The sequence below is a fragment of the Lampetra planeri genome, chromosome 49, assembly GCF_965212315.1.
Source record: "Lampetra planeri chromosome 49, kcLamPlan1.2.h2, whole genome shotgun sequence".
Taxonomy (NCBI): Eukaryota; Metazoa; Chordata; class Hyperoartia; order Petromyzontiformes; family Petromyzontidae; genus Lampetra; species Lampetra planeri.
Window position 1 is genome coordinate 8082418 of NC_136155.1, and position 28000 is coordinate 8110417.

At 47.6% G+C, this 28000-nt stretch overlaps 1 protein-coding gene across 2 annotated transcripts; it reads left to right on the top strand.

The window, feature by feature from the left end:
* Positions 1 to 174: 174 nt before the first annotated feature.
* On the top strand, positions 175 to 27951 carry FBXW5 (F-box and WD repeat domain containing 5). Of its 2 annotated transcripts, none has more exons than XM_078615971.1 (9): positions 175 to 347; positions 12145 to 12356; positions 12475 to 12632; positions 16279 to 16450; positions 20880 to 21043; positions 22078 to 22471; positions 25126 to 25249; positions 26385 to 26597; positions 27718 to 27951. In XM_078615971.1, exons 1-9 carry the CDS (start codon positions 181 to 183, stop codon positions 27938 to 27940), a joined length of 1827 nt encoding a protein of 608 aa, XP_078472097.1. In that variant the 5' UTR covers positions 175 to 180; the 3' UTR covers positions 27941 to 27951. The 2 variants fall into 2 exon arrangements, with proteins under 2 accessions (XP_078472097.1, XP_078472098.1); XM_078615972.1 differs by having other exon boundaries at positions 22117 to 22471.
* The last annotated feature ends 49 nt before the right edge of the window (positions 27952 to 28000 follow it).

A 28000-nucleotide genomic window follows, 5' to 3' on the forward strand; every position in this document is an offset into this window, starting at 1 on the left:
TGATACCCCCCACGTGACTTTGCCTTTACATATCGCACCGCGCATAGGCGACGCGTCCCCCCACCCCCTCCCCCCGTAAGGCTCCCCGCGAATCGGCGAACGCGGTGGGGCCACGCGGCGCGCGCCACCCAATGGGCGAGCGGCAGGCACGGCCTTCGCGGCGCCCATGCGCGCTGGGAAATGCAAGAGAGGCCGGCGGTGGTTGCGGCTCTAGGCGAGCCGAGGAGCGGACGACGCTGCCGGCCTCCTCCACCGCCTCGGCCCCCTTCCCCACTGCTTCTACCCCGAGGTTCTTCCAGAGCAGCAGCAGTGCCCACGGCGATGAGCAACGGCGCCGAGGCACGCAGGTAACGCTGGCCGCTTCTCCCGCGGCTGCTCTCGTCGGGGTTCGCGTGGCGTCGCGGCTGTGGCCTAGTCGTTGTTGACGAAGCCTCGGGTTCGCCTGGATCGCTGGCCCGGGGCAGGCGCGCGGGGAGCGGGGAGGGGAACGCGGCTCGAACCGGGGCCGCGGTCTCTCCACCTCGTATTGTCATCTTCTCCTCGGCCGGCCACCGCCGCCGCAGCCGCTTATGCCTGCGGGGTAAAAGAATACATTTTAATAAACCTTGTAATTGTTTTATCGCTGTTGTTTTTTGTTGTTTTAACTCTTCATAAGCGAGGTTGCGGGTAGAGCGAGCGAGCGTGAGAGGCGCTTTTGAATGAACGGCGCCTCGCTCGGCTCCGCCCCGAGTGGTGGAAATTGGACGTTACCATGGCGTGGAGCCGGCCTGGAACCATCGCCTCCGAGCGCTGACACGAACGGGCAATGGGGAGAAGGGGGTAACGAGGCTCGGTGACGCGAACGACTGCTGCGTTGTTTGGTTTGATGTAAAACACCTCTGATTAGCTACATTCGGCGCAAACAAAGTTCAACATACAGTACAGTACAAAGTTTAACACGTAGACGGCTTATTTTGGGGTTAGATCGCGTAAATATATAAGTGTGTCGATAAACCCGCCACCACCCGACACAGCAAATCAATTAGGAAGGGGCTCGTCACGGAAACAACGTGCCAATTCGTTACTAGTTCAGCACGCCGGCGTGTTAGAGAGTAAACCCACAACATTGACAATTTGAGTACGACGTTTCGCTGGTAATAACAGCTAGCTTCATCAGGCGATATCCAGAATTGTGGAGGATTCCTCCAGTTTCGGTCTTAAATAGAGAGGCTTTCAGTTCATCAATATACAATGGGATACTATTTTTAAGTTTGTTATCCACCTCCCGCATCTCCGAACCGGCATGGTTGACAGCAGCTATATACACATTAAGTCAAGTCAGTCTAAGAGTTGCTAAATTAATGAGATTACAAAGTAATGAACTGTTTAATTGCATGCCTATGCAGGTCACCATACAGTGACTTAATGTGTATGTAGCTGCTGCCAGCCGCTCTGGTCGTAGGTGGATAACAATCTCACTTTAAAAAACAAGCATTCCATTGTATGTTGATTAACTGTAAGCGGCCAATCATAGTTACAGCATATCCTCTGCATGCTCGAAGATCAACATAATGTACGCACATTATGTTGATTATCTGTGAATAACCAACTATTAACAGGTACGGAATATTCTCAGATGAACATGATCCATTGTCATTTTTACGACGACATTAACCCCCCCCCACTCTGGTCTTCGCACCAGACAGGCCAACATTGGCGAACATCATCACATTTACCCCCTCTATTTAAGACCCAAACAGGAGAAATTCGCCACAATTCTGTCTGTCTGCCTGATGATGCTGGTTGTTGCAATTGCCAGCGAAACGTCGTTACTCGAATTGTAAATGTTGTGGATTTACTCTCCAATGGGCTATGTCGGGTGGTGGTGGGTTTAACGGCACATATTTACGTGATCTAAACCCAAAATTCTTTATTATGGAGACTGTAACAAAGACCTTCCTTTGGGCAGATGGCTAAATAAAAGTATATCTACAGCACTGATTGTGTTCAGTGCTATTCAAATGCAGTGTATTCCAGACACTCTTGAATGGAACTTGCCAAAAGTCTCAACACAGGACCCTCATGAAAGAGTCATTAGGTTTGCCTAGGCTTTTGGCTAAACGAATGAGATAATTGTACACGTAACTTCATCGTGCTCTGTAGAATAAATATAAATCGACATAAATAGCTCCTGGCGTAGGAATGTGAAGTCCACGCCACGGAGGCAGGGCCGCCAACAATTATGACACTGGAAGCTGAACCCGTTTTTAACGGTAAATATATTGGTCCGGTAGTATTTGTAAAAATGTTTTGGACTGTGGTATGTCTTTGCTGAGGTGTATTAAAATTGTGTTTTAAGAAATACCCATGTAATGAAGTTTTTGTTTTTAAACCATCAATTAATGATTAGTTCCACAACTCTAACAGTAGGCTGAATCCTTTAATATACTGTATAGTAATTGTGTAGTGCTTGAGACACGCGTCACGCGCTGGGTCGGTATGCGCGCACGTGGCGGACAGTGAGGGCAAACGAGGACACAGGGTGCTGATTGGCTAGCCGTTGTTGTTGTACATATTAAGGTGGCGTGATAGTTAAGAGGGCCGCAGGTGGCCGGGGGTAATTGAGGACGCAGGGCGCTGATTGGACGAGAGGGGCTGTTGTCTGAGAGTGGCGCCGGCGTGTCTGGAAAAACAACGCCACGTGGCACCGTCGCGTGGGATGACCTAATTAATTAAGGGTAAGTGGTTCGGGGATAAAGGGTGAGATGGTGGAGTGAAACGGGAGTTGGTGCGTGGGACGAGAGACAACGGATGGAGAGACGGAGCAGTGGATAGAGAGAGTACAGTGTAGGGTAGCAGCGGAGTAATGGAAGCATCAGTGGAGAGTGAGACGACGGAGAGTTACGACAGAGTGAGACGACGGGGTTGATAAAGAGCAGCCGAGCTGGAGAGAGAGAAAGAGAGCAGAGAGGATAGTCGATGTAGGGGAGCAGAGAGGAGCGAGCGAGGCCAGCGCAGCGAGCGAGCGGAGGAACATTGAGTGATGTTGATGGAGAGTTGTGGGTTGCAGTGTACGGAGGAACATTGACCGGTGTTGACAGGAGAAATGTGGAACTATATAATTTAATAAATGAACCGAGGAAAGACAAGAAGCTGTCGTGTCGGTCCGAGCACTACAGTTGTATTATTTTGTTTAGTGGTTAGTAAAGTGGTCAGCTTAAGTTTTCAGGCTGGTGTTGGAGGCAGAAGTAATGCTTATTTTTCTCCGTTTATCATTTATGACACATGAAGAAATGCCATTGCCCAAAACGTCACCTATTGTAATCCTCTAATATTTAATGCCACAGTGTTATTGACTAATGTGTTGAGTTTTGTTATTTGTGCAGTATCATCAAATAATTTGTCTTCGTACACTCTGGCTGAGAGAACTTGATGTATTAATGTGATGTTATAGTAGGGGGGGCCACGGTGGCCTGGTATACAGGGGGTCGTGGGCTCGATCCCGACCCTGACGCCTGCTGCATATTTGGAGTTTGCATCTTCTCTCTCCCTGTGGTTGCTTGAATTTTTCTCCGGCTCCTCCGGCTTTTCCCTCCACATTCAGAAACATGCGTTTAGAGTATTGGGCTGCTATACATTTCCACGTGATAAGCCACTTCGTTGGGCTATCATTTGTGGCCAAGTCGTTCTTCTCCTTTGATAGGTTGGTGACCCCTGATCCAGACGGTGGCGATGGCACTGTTTGAGGGGGACCTTGGGGGCTGGATATTGAATGCGCAAAAGGTCATCGTGAAATGTGGCTAAAGTAAGCCATAAACTACTGTAGTGATTTTATGAATTGGGTTGTCAATTATAAATACATTCACCCTTCCTATGAACGGCAAATTTGTGATTCAATCTGTCAAATTAAATCTCGGACGGTGGACATCATGAATGTAATGCAGCCAACACATTCCATATAACTGAGGCACTGTATCAATGATATTTGGTCAGGTTATTTAGATTTCACGATTGTGTGATCGAGAGGGGGGAAGGAGATTATATTTGTGGGGGGTGAGATGATTAGGAGAGCGGAGGGATGTTTTTAAGATGGAGGAAAGGATATGGTGGAAGGAAACGGCCAGCAGTGACAAACATGCATGACTCGTGTTGACAATGTGTGTACAGATAAAAAGCACATCACATAGAATAACAAAATTCAGGACCTTCTTAATGATGACAACTATACCAAAATCAATACAGATCCTACCAACCGCCTGGTTACGAAAACCAACAATATCATCACTGATTCGACATCTTTAATCGAACCAACCAAGCGGCTTTCCTTAAATCCCTCTGCTGCTAGACCACCCAGATGTTATGGCTACCAAAAATCCATAGAGAAGGTACACCATTCCGTCAAATCGTCTCCACCATTGACTCACCCACCTAGAAACTGGCTCGATTTCCGTCTGAGACCTTACAACCATTGACTGCTAAGACCACCTCAGCTGTACTTAACTCGGCTCACTTGGTATCTTTAATTAAGGACATCTCACGATCTCCAGGTGATTTGCTTGTCAGTTTCGATGTAGTATCTTTATTTACCAAAGTTCCTGTGTCTGCCACCATTGCAATCATTGAAGATTTGGTCCAACAAGGACTGAATGTTGATGTACCGGCCCGGGTTAGACACTGCCTCACCAATACCTACTTCACATGGAATGGAATATTCTACATACAAGTTGAAAGTACCCCAATGGGTTCTCCCTTATCTCCAGTTGTCGCCAATGTTTTCATGGAAAAATTTGAGACAGATGCCATTCAAGCATCCACCCTACATCCGTTCTTGTGGAAGAGATGCGTAGATGACACATTTGTCATCTGGCCACATGGCCTACCAGCTCTGGACCAATTCTTTAACCACATCAATGCCATACACCCAGCCATCAAATTCACCATGGAGGTGGAAAAGGATGGCAAGTTACCATTCTTGGATGTTTTAATCGAAAAGAGACCAGATGGCTCAATGGGACACTCTGTCTACAGGAAAGCCACCCATACGGATGCCTACCTAAAACATGACTCCCACCATCCATCCCAGAAGAATTCCCTCATCAAAACTCTACACCATAGAGCTCGTTGTATTTCTGACCATCACCACCTAGCCAGTGAACTGGAGCACGTACACCAAGCCCTCAAGATGAATGGATATTCAGACTACACAATCCATAAAGCTATCACCCCAACCGTTGGGAAAGAACCATCTGAGGACCCAATCAAAACCATCACCTTGCCATACATAGCAGGGGTTACCAAAAATATTTCCAAAATCATGAGCAAACACAAGATCCAGGTTCGATTAAGCACAGTACATAAAATCCGTGATCTGATCCCATCTGTGAAGGATGTGATCCCTGACATGCACTACACCGGTGTCTACAAACTAAGCTGTGTCTGTGGCAATAGTTACATTGGGGAAACTAAGCGACATGTCTCGGACCATGTTCGTGAACATATGGCAGATCTGAAACACAGTAGGACCAATACCTCGGCCGTGGTTGATTATTGTTTTAACGCTGTGGGCACACACGAAATAGATTTTTCCAAGACGAAGGTACTCTGCAAACCCACTGGCTATCAACAAAGATTCGTTCATGAAGCCATGCAGATATTTAAACACATACACAATTTCAACCGAGACGATGGGTACAAACTGAGCAATCATTGGAACGACGTTATTAACCAGTTTAAGTCATAACTTTCTGTGATGTTTCCATCCTACCTGCCGATGTTAGCAGTTATTTTCGACTTTCTGAGTTACATTACCAGGTTAAATGACTTTACATTAACAGGCTAAATGTCTCACTAACGCAGCCACCGTTGCTCGTTTTCCTCGATGTGGCGGTGGCTCTCGTTTTTCTTACATTGGCATGCAATCTTTCAATACAATGGCCACCTCCACAGCTTCGTCGTCGTGGAGGTAGCTCAGTTCTCCGATCTTACATTGACACGCAAATTTTATTTCTAGCCCTGTCCACTTCGCTTATGACCCTTGGGCTACACCCATCTCAAACCTTTAACATCCTGCCTCAACAGCTCTCCCGTTAATTTTTTTCACCTGATGGCGATTGCTTGTGTTGGGATCGAAACGTCGTGATATTTTTATTATTTTTCTATCTACGTGGCTTTACCAAAAGACCCAAAGAATATGAATTCCTGCAGTCACGAAAGCTTTAAGTCAAGATACATCATCTTTGTACGCATGTAGAAATTCTTTCTCACCATACGTAGTCAACTGTGCTAATCGGAGGTGGAAGTACGGGGGAAGGACAACAGACTGTTAGTGGTTCTGAGTAAACGGGGTGCACATTCCACATTGTCATGGCAGAGATCCTGCTCTTCATACGGAGAACGCGGTTGGCTTCCCACAATGTTTCAAATGTATTGACCCCCTTATTGATAATGATGGGTTGAGTTAACACTCTCATGGAATTTGAACCTTCAAAGTGCTGATTGAGAGTTGAGCACTCCGCGTTGACACCAATCTGGATGGACACTTAAACACGTCTTAGAATCGAGAATTTTAGCCAGTTGCCTCGTGGCACTGCCATGATCACTCTGGATGCATTTGCAAATGACGACACCTACCTCCTCGGCATTTAACATAATAATGGCCATTCAGTGGGCCCACCGTGACTCGCAGCCAACAGCTGTCTCACGAAATGCAGTTCTGAATTTGTCTGTTTACGGAAAATAAGACGCAACTCTAAAACTGATTCTTCATTTACTGAGCAAAACAACAACATTCCATGCTGCTCTTATGCCGCTAAGCCAATTGTAACATCGTTATACGAGGTTCTTCATATTTTCTTTCTCCACCTACTTCTAGTTTGCGCCTCTTTTCTCATCATTACAGCACATTCCATCTCACCCTCAGTCTCCCTCTGCCCCTTTTCCCCTGTACTCTCATCTCCACAGCCCTTCCAATTGCATATTATTTGTCTCTTGTCAACATGTGCCCAAACTATCCACATCGCGACATTAGCAACCCCTGTTTCTGCTGTTAATGTCTAAATTCTGCCTCCTTCCACTTTAATATATTAGCCATTCGCAATCCGCCGATTGATGAAGGCCTTCCCAAGTGATGGCGGTCATGGGTATTTTTTGCCCACGTCACCACACAGAATGCACCCCGCTACGACCCATCGTGTCAACGATAAACTCCCCTACTTACAAACTAGCCCGGTTTCTATCAGATACTCTGCTTCCCTTCACAGGCAAGACCTCTTCGGCAGTACTCAACTCAACCCAATTAGTCTCTATGGTTAAGGACATGGTACTATCTCCTGATGACATCCTCGTCAGTTTTGATGTAGTATCTCTGTTTACCAAAGTCCCAGTACCGGACACCCTAACAATAATTGAGGACTTAGTCCAACATGGATTGAATTCTGATGTACCTGCGCTGGTTAGGCATTGCCTCACCAACACCTATTTTACCTGGAATGGTACCTTCTACAAACAGAATGAGGGTACCCCTATGGGCTTCCCCTTGTCACCAGTGATAGCCAACATGTTCATGGAAAAGTTTGAATCAGACGCCATCCAGACATCCACCCTGCGTCCTTCCCTGTGGAAGAGGTATGTGGATGACACTTTCGTCATCTGGCCACATGGCCTCCCAGCATTGAACCACTTCTTGGACCACATCAATTCCAGACACCCATCCATCAGATTCACCATGGAAGTGGAGAAAGATGGTAAACTACCATTCTTGGATATTCTGTTTGAGAGGAGACCTGACGGATCCTTGGGACATTCTGTGTACAGGAAAGCCACCCACACAGATTCCTACTTGAAACCGGATTCCCACCACCACCTATCTCAAAAGAATTCTCTCATCAAAACGCTATACCACAGAGCCCATGGCATTTCTGACCAACACCACCTGGCCGGTGAATTAAGACATGTACATCGGGCCCTCAGGATGAACGGATACTCTGACCGCACCATACGCCAGGCTGTTTCTCCCACCATACAGAAACAGCCACATGAAACTCCGACCAAAACTATCACGTTACCATACATAGCAGGCGTGACCAAAAAGATCTCCAAAATTCTAAACAAACATAAGATCCAAGTCCGATTCAGTACAGTGCATAAAATTCGTGATCTGATTCCATCTGTGAAGGATGTCGTTCCTGACTTACAATATCCTGAAGTCTACAAACTGAGTTGCAGTTGTGGTGATTGCTACATTGGAGAAACGAAACGTCATGTTTCTGATCGTGTCCGCGAGCACAAGTCAGATCTGAAACACGGCAGAACTGATTCTTCGGCCGTTGCCGATCATTGCTACAACTCTGTGGGCTCTCATGAAATTGTCTTTTCCGAGACCAAGGTGCTCTGCAAACCTCCTGGCTACCATCAAAGGTTTGTACACGAAGCCATACAAATATACAAACACAGACATAATTTCAACCGTGATGAGGGTTACAAACTGAGTAATCATTGGAAAGATGTGGTTAACCATGCAAAAAAGATGTAACTACACTTATTTGGACCATCTTATTTGACAGACAACTATTACAGGTTATTGATAGACAGCCAGTTTGTTGTTTTACCAGTTTTAGTTTTTACTTGCTTTATTTTTTCACACTTTTGTTATGTATGCTAGGTGTTAGTTACAAACCGCACCTCTCCATAACATAGGCTCAGTCCTTTGTTATGCAGTCTATTCTTAGTCTGAAGCCTCACCTTACCATATTAATAAAAAGTGTGCCGTTCCTGGCCCTTCCCCCCTCAACCATTATATATACGGGGTGGTATTTCTTGTGATCTCTCATTTACTTGATACAGCTGTCGTGGCTGTAACGGTTCCACCTGAAGACGGAGGCTTGTGTTGCTTCCGAAACGTCGTGATTTTTTATTTTGTTTTATTTAACTTTTATTAATTAAATTTTTTTTACCTACGTGACTTTACCGAAAAAACCTAAGAATATAAAGATCAATGTGGGTTTGTGAAGTGAGGAGGAGTCGGGACCAGTTCTAATATATCACTGGCCACTGATCCTAATACACTAAAGCATGTTTTATTTTACCAGTTAACACCCACCGAGCTATGTAGCTTTTTTTCAGAAGCGACCTGGTCACAAATGATAGCTCAACGAAGTGGCTTATCATGTGGAAATGTATCGCAGCCAGATACTCTAAACGCGTGTTTATAAATGTGGAGGGAAAAACCAGAGGACCCATAGAAAATCCACACGACCACGGGGAGAACATGCACAATCCAAATATACAGGCATCAAGGTTTTTAATCGAACCTACGACCTCCTGTATATCAGGCGAGGTTAATTAGCACCGTGCCACCGTGGGGCCCTTAGCCATGGCTGGGATTCAAACTCAAGTGGCTGAGCTCACAGCGCAGTGCACTAACAAGTGGAATACTGCTGCACCCCCACCCCCCCTCGGTGTATCTACGCTCTTAAAACTACTGACCTGCTTGATGTCTGTTCCTCTGCTATTTACGGTCTCAATATCCTTCCTTCTCCCTTTGCTGTGACTAATGCTTTTATATTCTAGAACACGACTTTTAATCATCCGCTCTCCAGCCTTCCTGCCATCTCACCAGGCTTGCAGCCCCCCTTCTGAATGATTCCACGCTGGCTTGGTGCTTTGATTTCCATTCCTGGCCCAGGACCGCTAATATACATGTTTGCCTCTTGTTTGAGCCAGGAGACTTTAGGACAGATTCACAACGTTTTGAAACATCTAAAACTAATCATCTTGGTGATTTACCCATTTGTTGGCAATCGAGACCTACATTGGAATGTTTTTGCCAAATATTGTTGGAAAGCAAACATTTGCCGATTTGCAAAAGGAGCCCTTTCACTTGGGTTAACAATTGATTTATTTTACAGTATTGGTTTAATGGCCTAGTTTGATCTCCAGTGCATCTTCTATATGTCAGGCGAGTATATTTTCCAACCCGCTTTGACCATGTTTGTGAAGTATTGTCATAACATTTTCCTTTAATAGTTAGTGCAGCCTGAAACTTGGGCCTCAGTTACATTAACGTTTCTTCACCTTCGATTTAAAGCTTTCGTGACTGCAGGGATTCATCTTCTTGGTTCCTTCGGTAAAGTCACGTAGAAGGGAAGTAATAAAATAATAAAAATAAAACATAATAAAACAATTCTCACGACGTTTCGGCTACAACGCAAGCAGCCGTCTTCAGGTGAAGAATGAGACACTACCAAGCTAGGAGCTTATATATACGCTGGGTTGGAGGTGCAAGAAGGGCGCCTTAACAAAAAGAATGTGCATATGAAGAGGAATTTAGCATATTCATGGGAAATGCGTAGGAGGTGGGTGGGGGGGTTTCAAAGTCATATTATGCCCATGCATTATGCAGGATCAGCAGCACCAAGGGAGGGTGCAGGGAGTAGCATTAACAAAGGAAAGGAATGTTAATAGTATGTAGCTGCAGTTACTAAACAACCACGTAGAAAACTAAAGTATAAACTACATAAAAAAACTAAAGTATAAACTGCATAGCACCATCAGTATACTTACTATACTCTACAATAAGCTGAGTTACTCACAGCAAGTAATACATTACAATTCTACGTCGTAAAAATTATATAATATGCTTCCATCTAAACTTTATTCTCTTACATCACACGAGCATACACCGTACTATATACTGCCATAGATAAACCCAACATTAAATTATATACTGTATTGCTATAAACCACCCTATACCTTATACATTTAAATATAACACTATGTATTATTCTACCCACCTTAATTTGTATCACACTGCTATATGTTTACTATACAATTACGGTACTATATATTACTTTGTACATTGTATTAAGCATATAAATGCTATTCTATTTGTTATTATACACTGTACCATTGACCGTCGTGTCAATGGGTGAGTCGTGGGGGGGAAAACTTGCAGCGGAGCAAAGAATCCATTCCCTGCGGAGAATACAATGCCAGTGAGTGTTCACGTTTACGGTGACTTTCAGACCGCGTTTCCACTCACTGGCATTGTATTCTCCGCAGGGAATGGATTCTTTGCTCCGCTGCAAGTTTTCCCCCCCACGACTCACCCATTGACACGACGGTCAATGGTACAGTGTATAATAACAAATAGTATAGCATTTATATGCTTAATACAATGTACAAAGTAATATATAGTATCGTAATTGTATAGTAAACATATAGCAGTGTGATACACATTAAGGTGGGTAGAATAATACATAGTGTTATATTAAAATGTATAAGGTATAGGGTGGTTTATAGCAATACAGTATATAATTTAATGTTGGGTTTATCTATGGCAGTATATAGTACGGTGTATGCTCGTGTGATGTAAGAGAATAAGTTTAGATGGAAGCATATTATATAATTTTTACGACGTAGAATTGTAATGTATTACTTGCTGTGAGTAACTCAGCTTATTGTAGAGTATAGTAAGTATACTGATGGTGCTATGCAGTTTATACTTTAGTTTTTTTATGTAGTTTATACTTTAGTTTTCTACGTGGTTGTTTAGTAACTGCAGCTACATACTATTAACATTCCTTTCCTTTGTTAATGCTACTCCCTGCACCCTCCCTTGGTGCTGCTGATCCTGCATAGTGCATGGGCATAATATGACTTTGAAACCCCCCCGCCCACCTCCTACGCATTTCCCATGAATATGCTAAATTCCTCTTCATATGCACATTCTTTTTGTTAAGGCGCCCTTCTTGCACCTCCAACCCAGCGTATATATAAGCTCCTAGCTTGGTAGTGTCTCATTCTTCACCTGAAGACGGCTGCTTGCGTTGTAGCCGAAACGTCGTGAGAATTGTTTTATTATGTTTTATTTTTATTATTTTATTACTTCCCTTCTACGTGACTTTACCGAAAGAACCAAGAAGAGGTTTCTTCACCTGTGGCAGCATTGGGGCAGGCTTTGGATTAAGAAACCTTCTTGAGAGGACACCCACCGTGGAGATGGAGCAATGAAATCAGTTTGTGCGCTCGTGCCAAGTGGACTGCCTCATCGCAGGCTTGTGAGAGATGGCGACGCCTTTTTCGAGGGCCTTCATCCAATGGTGGATTGATTATGGCTGACGGTGCCCGTGATTATGCTGGATGACGTTTGACCACTCTTGGCCTCAGCATGGAGGAAGACGAGGAGGAGCCGGGGATTCTGTCGCTGTTGCCGGACTCGCTGCTGCTGCAGATCCTCTCGCACCTGGAGCCGCAGCACCTGCTGGCTGCCGGGCTTGTGAGCCGGCGCTGGCTCGCCGTGTCGCGAGATGAGTGGCTCTGGGGACGCCTCTTCCATCGCTGCTACGGCGTGCAGCCGCAGCGCGAGAACCTCAAGCCCGGTACGATCGCCGCACAAATGTGAAAACGCCCTCTTGCAGGCGGTGTGGCGGCCCCTCGCACTGATGATGTCTTATCAGTGAAAGAATTTGGTTAACGGAGCTGCTGCTGCGCATGCAGGCGCCACGTCGTGGCTGTGCGAGTTCCAGCGGGTGTACGAGACGGCGCCCTGCGTGGAGGCCGACGTGCTGATGGAGCACATGGACGAGGTGTTGCACGTGGCGTTCTCCCACGACGGCACGCGCTTCACCTCCTGCTCCAAGGACTGCACCATCAAGGTTCGTGTCTCCCCTGCGCCGCCACCAGCCCCAGGCCCCCCCCCCCGCCGGGATCTGCAGTCCGCTTCGGGTGACGTCTTCCTCGCAGCAGCGGCTTTCGGCTCACCATCGATGGTGATCAGAGCTGTAGCAGAGACAGAGGTGGCAACTCGACAGTGCCAGGAGTTGAATTCTCACAGCGCGGTTGTCGTTTGATAAAAGTGCAAATGGATGATGGGTAGAACATTGACCCCTAACTGCGATTCCAACTGACCATCAAACAAAGACGGTCACCACGTTGCGCGCATTCAGATGCCCCTCTGCGGCCGTCTGGAACGCTCTTCCTTCCGATATTAGCAAGCCACTGGGAGCAATGCACTTTTAAATCATCATCTAGATTGATTTCTTTAGAACTTATTTTTTTGTTTAGTTTGTTGTCCTTCCCCGCACCTCCGATTAGCACGGTTGGCTATCTATAGTCCGAAAGAAGGTCATCATTCGTACAAACATATCCCCTGCTGGATGATTGTTTCTTCAAGCCATGTGGGTCATGGGGGGTTCGGATTTTAATTTCAAGTTTATTTTTGTTTAACCAGGTGAGAACTCAAGAGACCAGGATAGTCTCATTCGCAAGGATGACCTGGGGCATGTCTGCCAGGAGGGGGTGATGATTCCCACGTCTAATCCCAATTAAGTGATTTGTGAGTCATTTTCGAATTTTGGCAAATTTGGACCCTGACGCCAGCACACAATGGGCCTACACTGGTGAATGTCCACTGCGAAGTGGACGACAAAGACGGTTACTGCACCCGCGTGCATAATCAGGGCGGCCACAAAATTCGAACCATGAACCTCTGCGACAAGCAGCGGACGCTAGGCCATGTCACTAACCTGTTTCACCATACTTTACCATGCTAGTTTAACACGTAGGCTTTCGCGACCAATATTATCCATAATAGAGGTATTTGGATTAGATCGCGTAAATATAAATGCGTCGTTATACCCGCCACCACCTGACACAGCCAATTAGTAAGGTTTGTCACGTAAACAGAACGTGCCAATTCGTTACTAGTACAGCACATCGGTGTGTTGGAGAGGAAACCCGCAATATTTCCAATTCGAGCACGGTTGGCGACGTACGGTGCGAAAGAAGTTCAAAATATGTACAAAGCACAGCTTCGGCGGTACATAATTCGTTTGACTTTATCTTCAGCGGTGTTGAACCTCGTCATCATTGTGCCCTCCTGTTCGACTGCAAGCTGACGACAACCGTTTTTGCCGGTGACATAGCCCTGATGGCCTCTGGAAGTTCCATAAAGGAGTTACGATGGCATCTACAACAGGACTTCGATATTCTTCATCCTCGGCTGATTGCCCTAGAACTGGTCCTCAACGCTAAAAAAAACTAAGTTTAGTTTTTTTTCCGGCTGCCCTAAACCTGGCCCGCCACATTGTGGCTGTGGACACAATGTACAACTTTAAATATTTCGGCATTATTCTGGACCCGAAACTATCTTTCTAGACCAACATGAAAAAACAATAATTAAATTGGATTCCTATAATTCTAGACTTGAAGTTTTCGTGACCGCAAGGATCCATACTCTTTGGTTCTTTCGGTCAAGTCACATAGGTGAAAATAAAATAAAAATTAAAACAAATAAATTTGATTAAATTTAGTTGTTTTCATTTTTATTTTATTTTCACCTACGTGACTTTACCGAAAGAACCAAAGAGTATGGATTCCTATACAAACACAAACACTGTCCTCCACCTTGACTCTGTCTCAATATAGTTAATGCCACAATCCTGCTGTATTTGATTATTGTGACACCGTCTACCACCTAGCTTCTGAATTTACCTTAAAACGTCACATTCCACGGTAGCGCTACGCTCTCTGTTTTGCTCTTGACTCCCCCTATAGAACGCATCGTTGCAACCTGTACAATGACTCAAATCTGTCCCCCCTGGATACTCGGAGAGGCCAGCACTGGGCTGTCTTTATCCAAAAAGTCCTCTTAAACAAACCTGCCAAAGACCTAAAGGACCACTTGGGTCATCTTCCTCTCTCAGGAGTGGCGCCTCATTCCTGGAAAAAATTGCAATCTTTTCAACTTTGATAAAAAAAAGTTTTTTCATGTTGCATTTCCACGTTTCTGGAATACCCTTGCTGCTCATCTCCAGCTTGGCTCCCTCCCTTCACTCCCACTTCTTTATGTCCCTGTTAGGCCGACCGTCAGAGCTTACTTTATTCTGGCGCCTACTGCTCTCACATGTTTGCACTGGTTTTTTTTCTATTCGATTCGCGTGTGTGCTTATGTCGCCGTCCGACTAAAATATTGAGCTTGCTTGCACCTATACCTAACTTTTTCTGGCCCTTCTTGCTCTCAGACTAATACTTGCGCTGTCGTCCGTTTTGATTTTCACGTGCGTCTCGTTCACGACCGTTGATCGCCTCGCGTCGTGTGCTACGTTACTTAAGGGAACTGTGCTCCTCTGCAGTACTGACGTTTTTAGCCTCTTGTGTTTTTGTGTTGCCACTCTGCGCTCACGCACCACGGGATCTCCCTTGTAACTCAATCCAGGCTCGAAACCTGCTTAGCTCCCAAGATCTGACAAGGTTGGGTGCATCCAGATTATTCATTTGGTCAATGGCAATCATTGTAGAACAATGTGGTTTATTTTACCCCAGCCATGTAATCGATGGGGTTTTGTTTGACCATACTGCACGATTGCTGGTTCATGTGAGATGAAGGAAGCACATTTGGTCTCGTCTCTCCCTAACCAGCTGACCAGTGATCATCATCACGATCCATGAGCACATTTCGTCATGTGTTTCCGCTTTCCTTCGTCCTGTACTCAAGTAGTGCCACATCTTGCTGGCACCAATCTCTTCGGTCGTCAAGCCATTTCTCTGTTAGGTAGGCCAGTGATCGTATCCAGTATGATAAAAAAACTTCTCAAATCTGTGATGCTGCCTTTTCCAAGACCATAAAAAAGCAGCTGTATTGGGCCCCAGCATGGCTCGTTGTTGGCAGCTCCTTCACAATCAGTCCTCGGTAACAAAAGCATCATTATCTCTTTACTTCAGGTCCACTCTGAGTGACCTTTAAATGTTGGTGTTGTGTATTCAGCGTCATGAACATCAGCAAAAAAATCATAAGCCTTATCGGCAGTAGTAAAATCCTTATCACTGCCATCACCATCGGCAACATCATAATCATTACTTTCCTTCACACCAGCATTGGGACCACCGGCATAATCATCAACAGCAGCGGTAAGCACAGAATTATGTCTCGGTTAAAGCATATTCTTGCGCCCACGATACATTAATCAAATCCTATTTGAGAAGTGCTTAATTTATATTTATATGCCCTATGCAGCCGTAAGAGGAGCTACATTCACCACTGTTACATTTTTTTTAAATCTTGAATCACATCACAACGTGAGAACCGTGAGAATTAATTGTATCACGGGGGAGTGAATATTTACAAGCCTAAGTAGCGGCGTTGTCGTCATCCCACACCTCCGATTAGCACGGTTGGTTACGTACGGTGCGACAGAAGTTCAACGTACACACATCATCAGCATGACCCATGACCTGCCGCACATTGCAACTGCTAATTATCAATCCGAGGGAAAACTCCCGTCCATGTCTCCCTGTGCGCAGCTGTGGAGGTCTGATGACTGTAACTTGGAGCACACGGAGGACATGTGCAGCTACGATTGGAAGTACACGCAGTTCAGCCAGTTCAACTCGTGCGACACGCTGCTGCTCGTGTCGGGCGTCAGCGCCTCCCCCTACAACGCCTCCGCTGGCGACGTCCTCGTCTTCAGCCTGGGTATCGTGTCTCTGTATCCACTATCGTGTCTTTATAACCACTATCGTGTCTCTGTATCGACTATCGTGTCTCTGTATCCACTATCGTGTCTTTATAACCACTATCGTGTCTCTGTATCCACTACCGTGTCTCTGTATCCACTACTGTGTCTTTGTATCCACTATCGTGTCTTTGTATCCACTATCGTGTCTCTGTATCCACTATCGTGTCTCTGTATCCACTATCGTGTCTCTGTATCCACTACCGTGTCTCTGTATCCACTACCGTGTCTTTGTATCCACTATCGTGTCTTTGTATCCACTATCGTGTCTCTGTATCCACTATCGTGTCTCTGTATCCACTATCGTGTCTCTGTATCCACTATCGTGTCTTTATAACCACTATCGTGTCTCTGTATCCACTATCGTGTCTCTGTATCTACTATCGTGTCTCTGTATCCACTATCGTGTCTCTGTATCTACTATCGTGTCTCTGTATCCACTATCGTGTCTCTGTATCCACTATCGTGTCTTTATAACCACTATCGTGTCTCTGTATCCACTACCGTGTCTCTGTATCCACTACCGTGTCTCTGTATCCACTATCGTGTCTTTGTATCCACTATCATGTCTCTGTATCCACTATCATGTCTCTGTATCCACTGTCGTGTCTCTGTATCCACTATCGTGTCCGTGTCTTTGTATCCACTATCGTGTCTCTGTATCCACTATCGTGTCTCTGTATCCACTATCATGTCTCTGTATCCACTATCGTGTCTTTGTATCCACTATCGTGTCTCTGTATCCACTATCGTGTCTTTGTATCCACTATCGTGTCTCTGTATCCACTATCGTGTCTCTGTATCCACTGTCGTGTCTCTGTATCCACTATCATGTCTCTGTATATCCACTATCGTGTCTCTGTATCCACTGTCGTGTCTCTGTATCCACTATCGTGTCTCTGTATATCCACTATCGTGTCTCTGTATCCGCTGTCGTGTCTCTGTATCCACTGTCGTGTCTTTGTATCCACTATCGTGTCTCTGTATCCACTATCGTGTCTTTGTATCCACTATCGTGTCTTTGTATCCACTATCGTGTCTCTGTATCCACTATCGTGTCTTTGTATCCACTATCGTGTCTCTGTATCCACTATCGTGTCTCTGTATCCACTATCGTGTCTCTGTATCCACTATCGTGTCTCTGTATCCACTATCGTGTCTCTGTATCCACTATCGTGTCTCTGTATCCACTATCGTGTCTTTGTATCCACTATCGTGTCTCTGTATTCACTATCGTGTCTCTGTATCCACTATTATGTCTCTGTATCCACTATCGTGTCTCTGTATCCACTATCGTGTCTCTGTATCCACTATCGTGTCTTTGTATCCACTATCGTGTCTCTGTATCCACTATCATGTCTCTGTATCCACTGTCGTGTCTCTGTATCCACTATCGTGTCTCTGTATCCACTGTCGTGTCTCTGTATCCACTGTTGTGTCTTTGTATCCACTATCGTGTCTCTGTATCCACTATCATGTCTTTGTATCCACTATCGTGTCTTTGTATCCACTATCGTGTCTCTGTATCCACTATCGTGTCTCTGTATCCACTACCGTGTCTCTGTATCCACTACCGTGTCTTTGTATCCACTATCGTGTCTTTGTATCCACTATCGTGTCTCTGTATCCACTATCGTGTCTCTGTATCCACTATCGTGTCTCTGTATCCACTATCGTGTCTTTATAACCACTATCGTGTCTCTGTATCCACTATCGTGTCTCTGTATCCACTATCGTGTCTCTGTATCCACTATCGTGTCTCTGTATCTACTATCGTGTCTCTGTATCCACTATCGTGTCTCTGTATCTACTATCGTGTCTCTGTATCCACTATCGTGTCTCTGTATCCACTATCGTGTCTTTATAACCACTATCGTGTCTCTGTATCCACTACCGTGTCTCTGTATCCACTACCGTGTCTCTGTATCCACTATCGTGTCTTTGTATCCACTATCATGTCTCTGTATCCACTATCATGTCTCTGTATCCACTATCGTGTCTGTATCCACTATCGTGTCTTTGTATCCACTATCGTGTCTCTGTATCCACTGTCGTGTCTCTGTATCCACTGTCGTGTCTCTGTATCCACTGTCGTGTCTCTGTATCCACTATCGTGTCTCTGTATCCACTATCGTGTCTCTGTATCCACTATCGTGTCTCTGTATCCACAATCGTGTCTCTGTATCCACTATCGTGTCTCTGTATCCACTATCGTGTCTCTGTATCCACTATCGTGTCTCTGTATCCACTATCGTGTCTTTGTATCCACTATCGTGTCTCTGTATATCCACTATCGTGTCTCTGTATCCACTATCGTGTCTCTGTATCCACTATCGTGTCTCTGTATCCACTGTCGTGTCTCTGTATCCACTGTCGTGTCTCTATCCACTATCGTGTCTCTATATATCCACTATCGTGTCTCTGTATCCGCTGTCGTGTCTCTGTATCCACTGTCGTGTCTTTGTATCCACTATCGTGTCTCTGTATCCACTATCATGTCTTTGTATCCACTATCGTGTCTTTGTATCCACTATCGTGTCTCTGTATCCACTATCGTGTCTTTGTATCCACTATCGTGTCTTTGTATCCACTATCGTGTCTCTGTATCCACTATCGTGTCTCTGTATCCACTATCGTGTCTCTGTATCCACTATCGTGTCTCTGTATCCACTATCGTGTCTCTGTATCCACTATCGTGTCTTTGTATCCACTATCGTGTCTTTGTATCCACTATCGTGTCTTTGTATCCACTATCGTGTCTTTGTATCCGCTATCGTGTCTCTGTATCCGCTATCGTGTCTCTGTATCCACTATCGTGTCTCTGTATCCACTATCGTGTCTCTGTATCCACTATCGTGTCTCTGTATCCACTATCGTGTCTTTGTATCCACTATCGTGTCTTTGTATCCACTATCGTGTCTCTGTATCCACTATCGTGTCTTTGTATCCACTATCATGTCTTTGTATCCACTATCGTGTCTCTGTATCCACTATCGTGTCTCTGTATCCACTATCGTGTCTCTGTATCCACTATCGTGTCTCTGTATCCACTATCGTGTCTCTGTATCCACTATCGTGTCTTTGTATCCACTATCGTGTCTCTGTTTCCACTATCGTGCCTCTGTATCCACTGTCGTGTCTCTGTATCCACTGTCGTGTCTCTGTATCCACTGTCGTGTCTCTGTATCCACTGTCGTGTCTTTGTATCCACTATCGTGTCTCTGTATCCACTATCGTGTCTTTGTATCCACTGTCGTGTCTCTGTATCCACTATCGTGTCTCTGTATCCACTGTCGTGTCTCTGTATCCACTATCGTGTCTCTGTATCCACTGTCGTGTCTCTGTATCCACTGTCGTGTCTTTGTATCCACTGTCGTGTCTCTGTATCCACTGTCGTGTCTTTGTATCCACTATCGTGTCTTTGTATCCACTATCGTGTCTCTGTATCCACTATCATGTCTTTGTATCCACTATCGTGTCTTTGTATCCACTATCGTGTCTCTGTATCCACTATCATGTCTTTGTATCCACTATCATGTCTTTGTATCCACTATCGTGTCTTTGTATCCACTATCGTGTCTCTGTATCCACTATCGTGTCTCTGTATCCACTATCGTGTCTCTGTATCCACTATCGTGTCTCTGTATCCACTATCGTGTCTCTGTATCCACTATCGTGTCTCTGTATCCACTATCGTGTCTCTGTATCCACTATTATGTCTCTGTATCCACTATCGTGTCTCTGTATCCACTATCGTGTCTCTGTATCCACTATCGTGTCTTTGTATCCACTATTGTGTCTCTGTATCCACTATCATGTCTCTGTATCCACTATTGTGTCTTTGTATCCACTATCGTGTCTTTGTATCCACTATCGTGTCTTTGTATCCACTATCGTGTCTTTGTATCCACTATCGTGTTTTCGTACTGTCTGTTGTTGTGACGTCCTGAGCCACCCCGACTGGACATCTATGAAAAAGAGCATGCATAGCTCATTGCATCTTTCTCGTCTGATAACTCTCCCCCTGTCCGCTCAGGCGGTGTCTGTGGTCAGGGCAACTTGACTCGCAGTTTGGAAGGTCCGGGAGTTGTATGTTTGTATGTACGTACGTTGAACTTCTTCGGCACCGTACGTAGTCAACCGTGCTAATCGGATGTGCAGGGGAAGGACAACAAACTAAACACAAAAATCAGCTGTAAAGAGAGCAGTTTTAAATCTAGATATGAAAGTGCATAGCTCCATTTGGTTCCTAATATCGAAAGGGGAAGACCGTTCCAGACGGCCGCAGAAGCGCATTTGAAAACGCCACGCGATGCGGTGACCACCGCCTTCGTTCGACGGCCGGCCAGAAGCCGCCGCTCGCAACTGCCCACTCCGCCTCTCCCGCAGACGACTTCTCGATGCTGGCGCAGGTGGACACGGAGCCGTACGACATCTTCGGCTGCTGGCTGGGCCGCGACACCTTCATGTCGGGCTTCATCAACCACCACGACATGTTCTGCCTGCACGTGCACGGCACGGGCGAAGTGGACACGGGCGGCAACGTTCACGCGGTGAGGCAGGCCCACGCACGCACGCACGTCCACAGCTCGCAAGGCGGTGCTCAGAGTCAGAATATTGTTTACCTCTAGAAACATGTGGAAGAAAATGGGATCCACGTCTTGCAAGTATGGATTTCCTCTAGATTTTCGTAGATTTTTCAGGTTTCTCTAATGTAATGAAAATACACCAGGTTATTTCTAAGACATGCAATAAATAAAAGTGAATCTCGCTATGGCATTTTATAATCCTTCCTAGACGACAACAAGATAGCATTAACTTAAAGTTATCATTGGGTGTAGCACCAGAAATATCGCCCAGCTGAGTTTCACTGCCACACGTGCAATACAATTTCAAGGACACGAGTTCAAATCCCGGACGGGGAATTTGACTGAACCATCATCATCATAATCAATCCTGGCTTGCTAAACCGAGTTATTTTGCTGCTATGAATTTCCACGTAAGCCACTTTGTTGAGCGATCATTTGTGGCCAGGTCGCTTCTGAGAAATAAGCTCGGTGGGTTTTACCAGGTAAGGTAAAAAATGGTTTGGGGTTATTTGCTTTGCACTCCTGTCATGTGTTTGTGTTGTTTGTCGTAAAGTTCTGACTGCTCCGACTGGACATCTGTGAAAACGAGCTTTATAGCTCACCAGAGTCCTCCAGGACAGAGACTCCTCTACTTATGAAAATTCGACTTAGGAACTTTCAGAGATACGAAAAAACTTGTCTGTATGGCCAGTTGCCTGTTTGGACCGAAAGGCATAAGTTCAACCGCCACGCAATAGATGGCGGTGGTGGCATCTGCAGAACGTGAAGAACCTGTGGCATCTACGTCTACAGGAAATTATACAACTTTTGAAGCCATTCCCCGTGTTTAGTGTACACGCCGTACAACATGTTTGGAATCGACAGGAGTAAAGTTGGGCTTGCGAACAAATCGACTTAAGAACAGATCTCCGCAATCTAACTCGTGCGGAACTCGAGGAGTCCCTGTGCACATAAATCCTCCGATTTCGAGAAACTTTTTCGTTCTTCCGTCAACGTAGGGTGGTCCTCTCCCCGTGTGGCTCCGCTCCGCTCCCCAGAACCAAAACCAGCAGGGCCACCGGCTCTTCAAGTTCGCGTGCTCCAACGGCTCCTACCCCCGCATGCTCATGGTGGCCACCCCTGGCGAGGGGCAGCCGAAGCCGCCGCCCCCGTCCGGCGGCCCCGCCGCCTCCACCGCCAAGGGCCCCTCGGCCTCCTCCGGGCGCCCGTCCTGGCTGCTGGGCGGCTCGCTGCTGCGGCGCGACCACTACACCAGCAAGGCGGCGGCGGCGGCCGCGGTGGTGCGCAGGCGCAAGCACCAGCACGCCATGAGCAACGAGCGCCGGCTGCCGCCGCGGGAGAGGTTCCTGGTGTACGGCACGGGCGACCTGACCTACGCCTCGCACCAGATCGGTGTGCTGCTCAGGGACACTTTGCTGCAGCCGCGCTCCCATCCTGTCTCCCTGCTACTGCTACTGTCACGTTCAATACTATTCACTGTCAATCTCTCATCCTCCCTGTCTCCCTGCTATTGCTACTGTCATGTTCAATACTATTCACTGTCAATCTCTCATCCTCCCTGTCTCCCTGCTACTGCTACTGTCACGTTCAATACTATTCACTGTCAATCTCTCATCCTCCCTGTCTCCCTGCTATTGCTACTGTCACGTTCAATACTATTCACTGTCAGTCTCTCATCCTCCCTGTCTCCCTGCTACTGCTACTGTCACGTTCAATACTATTCACTGTCAATCTCTCATCCTCCCTGTCTCCCTGCTACTGCTACTGTCACGTTCAATACTATTCACTGTCAATCTCTCATCCTCCCTGACTCCCTGCTACTGCTACTGTCACGTTCAATACTATTCACTGTCAATCTCTCATCCTCCCTGTCTCCCTGCTACTCCTACTGTCACGTTCAATACTATTCACTGTCAATCTCTCATCCTCCCTGTCTCTCTGCTACTGCTATTGTCACGTTAAATACTATTCACTGTCAATCTCTCATTCTCCCTGCTACTGCTACTGTCACGTTCAATACTATTCACTGTCAATCTCTCATCCTCCCTGTCTCCCTGCTACTCCTACTGTCACGTTCAATACTATTCACTGTCAATCTCTCATCCTCCCTGTCTCTCTGCTACTGCTACTGTCACGTTCAATACTATTCACTGTCAATCTCTCATCCTCCCTGTCTCCCTGCTACTCCTACTGTCACGTTCAATACTATTCACTGTCAATCTCTCATCCTCCCTGTCTCTCTGCTACTGCTACTGTCACGTTCAATACTATTCACTGTCAATCTCTCATCCTCCCTGTCTCCCTGCTACTGCTACTGTCACGTTCAATACTATTCACTGTCAATCTCTCATCCTCCCTGTCTCCCTGCTACTGCTACTGTCACGTTCAATAATATTCACTGTCAATCTCTCATCCTCCCTGTCTCTCTGCTACTGCTACTGTCACGTTCAATACTATTCACTGTCAATCTCTCATCCTCCCTGTCTCCCTGCTACTGCTACTGTCACGTTCAATACTATTCACTGTCAATCTCTCATCCTCCCTGTCTCCCTGCTACTCCTACTGTCACGTTCAATACTATTCACTGTCAATCTCTCATCCTCCCTGTCTCTCTGCTACTGCTACTGTCACGTTCAATACTATTCACTGTCAATCTCTCATCCTCCCTGTCTCCCTGCTACTCTTACTGTCACGTTCAATACTATTCACTGTCAATCTCTCATCCTCCCTGTCTCTCTGCTACTGCTACTGTCACGTTCAATACTATTCACTGTCAATCTCTCATCCTCCCTGTCTCCCTGCTACTGCTACTGTCACGTTCACTACTATTCACTGTCAATCTCTCATCCTCCCTGTCTCCCTGCTACTGCTACTGTCACATTCAATACTATTCACTGTCAATCTCTCATCCTCCCTGTCTCCTTGCTACTGCTACTGTCACATTCAATACTATTCCCTGTCAATCTCTCATCCTCCCTGTCTCCCTGCTACTGCTACTGTCACGTTCAATACTATTCCCTGTCAATCTCTCATCCTCCCGTCTCTCTGCTACTGCTACTGTCACGTTCAATACTATTCACTGTCAATCTCTCATCCTCCCTGTCTCCTTGCTACTCCTACTGTCACATTCAATACTATTCACTGTCAATCTCTCATCCTCCCTGTCTCCCTGCTACTGCTACTGTCACGTTCAATACTATTCACTGTCAATCTCTCATCCTCCCGTCTCTCTGCTACTGCTACTGTCACGTTCAATACTATTCACTGTCAATCTCTCATCCTCCCGTCTCTCTGCTACTGCTACTGTCATGTTCAATACTTTTCACTGTCAGTCTCTCATCCTGCATTCTCTCTGCTACTGCTACTATTGCGTTCAATCCTATTCACTGTCAATGTGTCATCCTCTCTGTCTCTCTGCTACTGCTACTGTTACGTTCAATGCTTTTCACTGTCAATCTCTCATCCTTCCTGTCTCTCTGCTACTGCTACTATCGCGTTAAATACTTTTCACTGTCAATCTCTCATCCTCCATTCTCTCTGCTACTGCTGCTATCGCATTCAATCCTATTCACTGTCAATGTGTCATCCTCTCTGTCTCTCTGCTACTGCTACTATCACGTTCAATACTATTCATCGTCTGCATCATCCTCCCTGTATCTCTGCCACTGCTGTATCACATTCAGCACTTTCGCTGTTGCCCCTTGTCACTTCATCATTTATGCGATTCCTACTGCAATGGTCAATACTGCACGCACCGCTGTGAATCGCCCCGGTATTACCCCCAGAGCAATCATCGCCCCCAAATCATTGCCGCTCGGGGGACGGCCGCCAATAGGGGGGGGGGGCCCGTGCCGTGACACGATAGGTAAAGCACAACCCAAACGCGAGTTCATTCGTCCATCTACACGCGTGCGGTGAGAGCCCGGTGCCTTTTCTGGGGTGCGTCTTCCCCCTGAGTAGTTGGGAGCCGGGTGAAGCACCTCTGCCCCCCCCACCCCCCCCCCAGTAGCCACACTGACTATTCACCCCCTTCCCCCCACGGCCAGGAGTCAAGCAAATCCCAACGCAGCCGCACGAGTACGTGAAGCGGGTGGACGGACACCACACGCCCGACCACATGCTGGAGCTGCACGGGCAGATCATCGGCATGGCGCTGTCTCCGGACCACAGGTCAGAGAGCAGCGGAGGCATCGCGGCGGTGCCGGTGGAACCGTAGGTCGGAAGGGGGTTCGTGCTCCTCTTGCGCCGATTCTGGAGTCTGTCTTGCTTGTTGTCCTGCCCCCGCACCTCCGATTAGTGCGGTTGGCGACGTACGGTGCGAAGGAAGTTCAACGTCCCCACGTACGTAGAGGCTGGAATAGTCTGCTCCGCTCTGTTGGTCTGGCGTGCTGTTGTGTGGGGAAGGACCGATGCCCGTGCCGGAAGCGCTGAGACTATCCTGGGCTCGACACCTGGCTTCAGAGCGCTGACGCGACCGACTGGTCGCGCGTCTGTCAATGGCTGCAGAGGTTCGCGGTTCGAGCCCTGCGGCCGCACTGGTTAAGATTGCGGGCGTAGGAGCCAAAAATACTCTGTGCCGTCTGCTGCACAGGCGACATTCAAAGATCGCGTGACATTCAAAGATCGCGTGACATTAAAAAAATGTGAGGCCCATGTGTGCTGGTGTCGACAGTCCACATTTGAAAATTATCTGCAAATTACCTAAATACCCAATTGAGTAAAATGTTGATATGTGGGTAAAACCACTTAGCAACATGCCAAAAGTCACCAGTGGAAATTCCACATTCCTATGGGCATTGGCCCGTATTTCCATCCGGCAGCCGCTGTAGACTTTCCACAAAGTGATATCATAAAGTGAGGATGATAAAGGTGACGATGGGTAAAGTTAATATCCGAATGTCGTGAGTTCAAGCCCGAGTTCGGGGCTTGAACTCACGACATTCCATTTGCGGGTCGAGCGTCCCGACCGATGCCTCCAACCCAGAGTTCGTCTCAGCCCGGACGCGGTTGGCGATGAAGAGTTGTACGTCAATCCACCGCTCGGATCGAATGTGCCGCCCAGCGTTACGGCGACGGGTTGGCCACGTTGGGTGCGAACGAAATTCAACGTACGCACGTTTCCTGGCGGCCCTGTAACCCCCCCCCCTGTAACCCCCGCCCCCTGTAACCCCCCCCCTCCGTAACTCCCCCCCCTGTAACCCCCCCCCCGTAACCCCCCCCCCCTGTAACCCCTCCCCCTTGCGGGTTCTTCGGCGGCGGGCGGCCGAAACCCGGACCGTGCCTGGACTTGCCCGCCGCTGCGCAGGTTCCTGTACGTGAACTGCCGCGCGTGGCCGGCGGGCTGCGTGGTGACGGAGCCCACGGAGCCGCCCGCCATCTCGCGGGACATCGACACGCGCGAACTCGAGCTGCCCACGCTGCGGCCCACGGGACGCTCCTTCCGCGGACACCACGCTTTCACCGCCGAGCACAACTGCTTCTTCATCTTCCTCAACAGCAGCGAGGACTTCCTCGCCAGGTGAGCTGGGGGGGAGGGAGGCGGGGAGGGAGGTGGGGAGAGAGAAATGGGCAGTGAGCTGGGGGGGAGGGAGGCGGGGAGGGAGGTGGGGAGAGAGAAATGGGCAGTGTGGGGAGAGAGGAAGTGACCGAGTTAAGAAGAAGGGAAGGCGATGATGTCACGGCTAAACCTTGAGCCCAAACACACGGAGTATCGCGTCTCCTCCATGTGCTGCACTGCGGTGCACTCTTGCCGCTCAGCCTCGCAGCAGCGGCTTTTGGCGAACCGTCGAACAAAGACGGTCGCCGCATCGCGCGGCGCTTTCAGACGCGCTCCTGCGGCCGACTGGAACGCTCTTGCTTCCGATATTAGGAAGCCGCTGGAGCTGTGCACTTCTAAATCATCGTCGAGATTGACAAACTCATCTCTTGAGAACGTCTTTTTGTTTTTAGTTTGTTGTCCTTCCCCCTCACTTTCGATTATCTCAGTTAGCTACGTACAGTGCAAAAGAAGTTCAACACACATGAGGCAAAGTGCTTCTTGTGGTGATGTTGTTATTGCTTGAAATTCTTGAGCACAGAACAGGAACTTTCCCAGCAGCAGCAGCAGCCTCCTCCACGTGTATCGAGTTTTAAGGTTCGGGGGTGGGGTTAACGCACTCCCCGTTCCCATAATTACTAGCGCGTTCTACGTACGTGCGTACGTACATACAAACGTCGCTGTGGAAGTCGTGTGCTCAAGAGCACGCGGCACTCCGTGTGTGGCCACGTGCGCTTTGTTAAACGTGCAAATTGGTGCACGCGTGTCACATCACGCGTGTCACATCACGCGTGTCACGTCACGCGTATCACATCACCCGTGTCACGTCACGCGTGTCACGTCACGCGTGTCGCATCACGCCTGTCACGTCACGCGTGTCACGTCACGCGTGTCACGTCACGCGTGTCACGTCACGCGTGTCACGTCACGCGCCGTGCTGCGGCGCCGTTGCCGTGCCATTTACGTAGCCATGCCATCTACTTTGCCGTGCCATTTACGTTGCCGTGCCATTGACGTTGCCGTGCCATTGACGTTGCCGTGCCATTGACGTTGCCGTGCCATTGACGTTGCCGTGCCATTGACGTTGCCGTGCTGTTGTCAGCGGGGCGGAGGACCACCACGGCTACGTGTGGGAGCGCCACTACGCCGCGCTGCTGGGCCGCCTGGCGCACAGCGACGTGGTGAACTGCGTCGCGTTCAACCCGGCCGACCAGGAGATGCTCATCTCGGCCAGCGACGACCGCAACATCAAGGTGTGGCGCAGCCGGCGGGCCATGCGCCGCCTACGGCTGCAGCAACAGCAGGAGCTGGCGGTGCAGTCGTAGCGGGAGACGCGGGGGGGGCGGTGGGGGGGTTGCGTGGGTGGGGGGGTGGGGGATTCGGGC

Bases quoted from the DNA above. Each gene is read 5' to 3' on its own strand.
- FBXW5 (XM_078615971.1), top strand. From the start codon at position 181: ATGCAAGAGAGGCCGGCGGTGGTTGCGGCTCTAGGCGAGCCGAGGAGC. The intron at 21,044-22,077 runs GTGAGGCAGGCC...CCGTCAACGTAG, and splicing joins CGGGCGGCAACGTTCACGCG to GGTGGTCCTCTCCCCGTGTG. The intron at 25,250-26,384 runs GTCAGAGAGCAG...GCCGCTGCGCAG, and splicing joins GCGCTGTCTCCGGACCACAG to GTTCCTGTACGTGAACTGCC.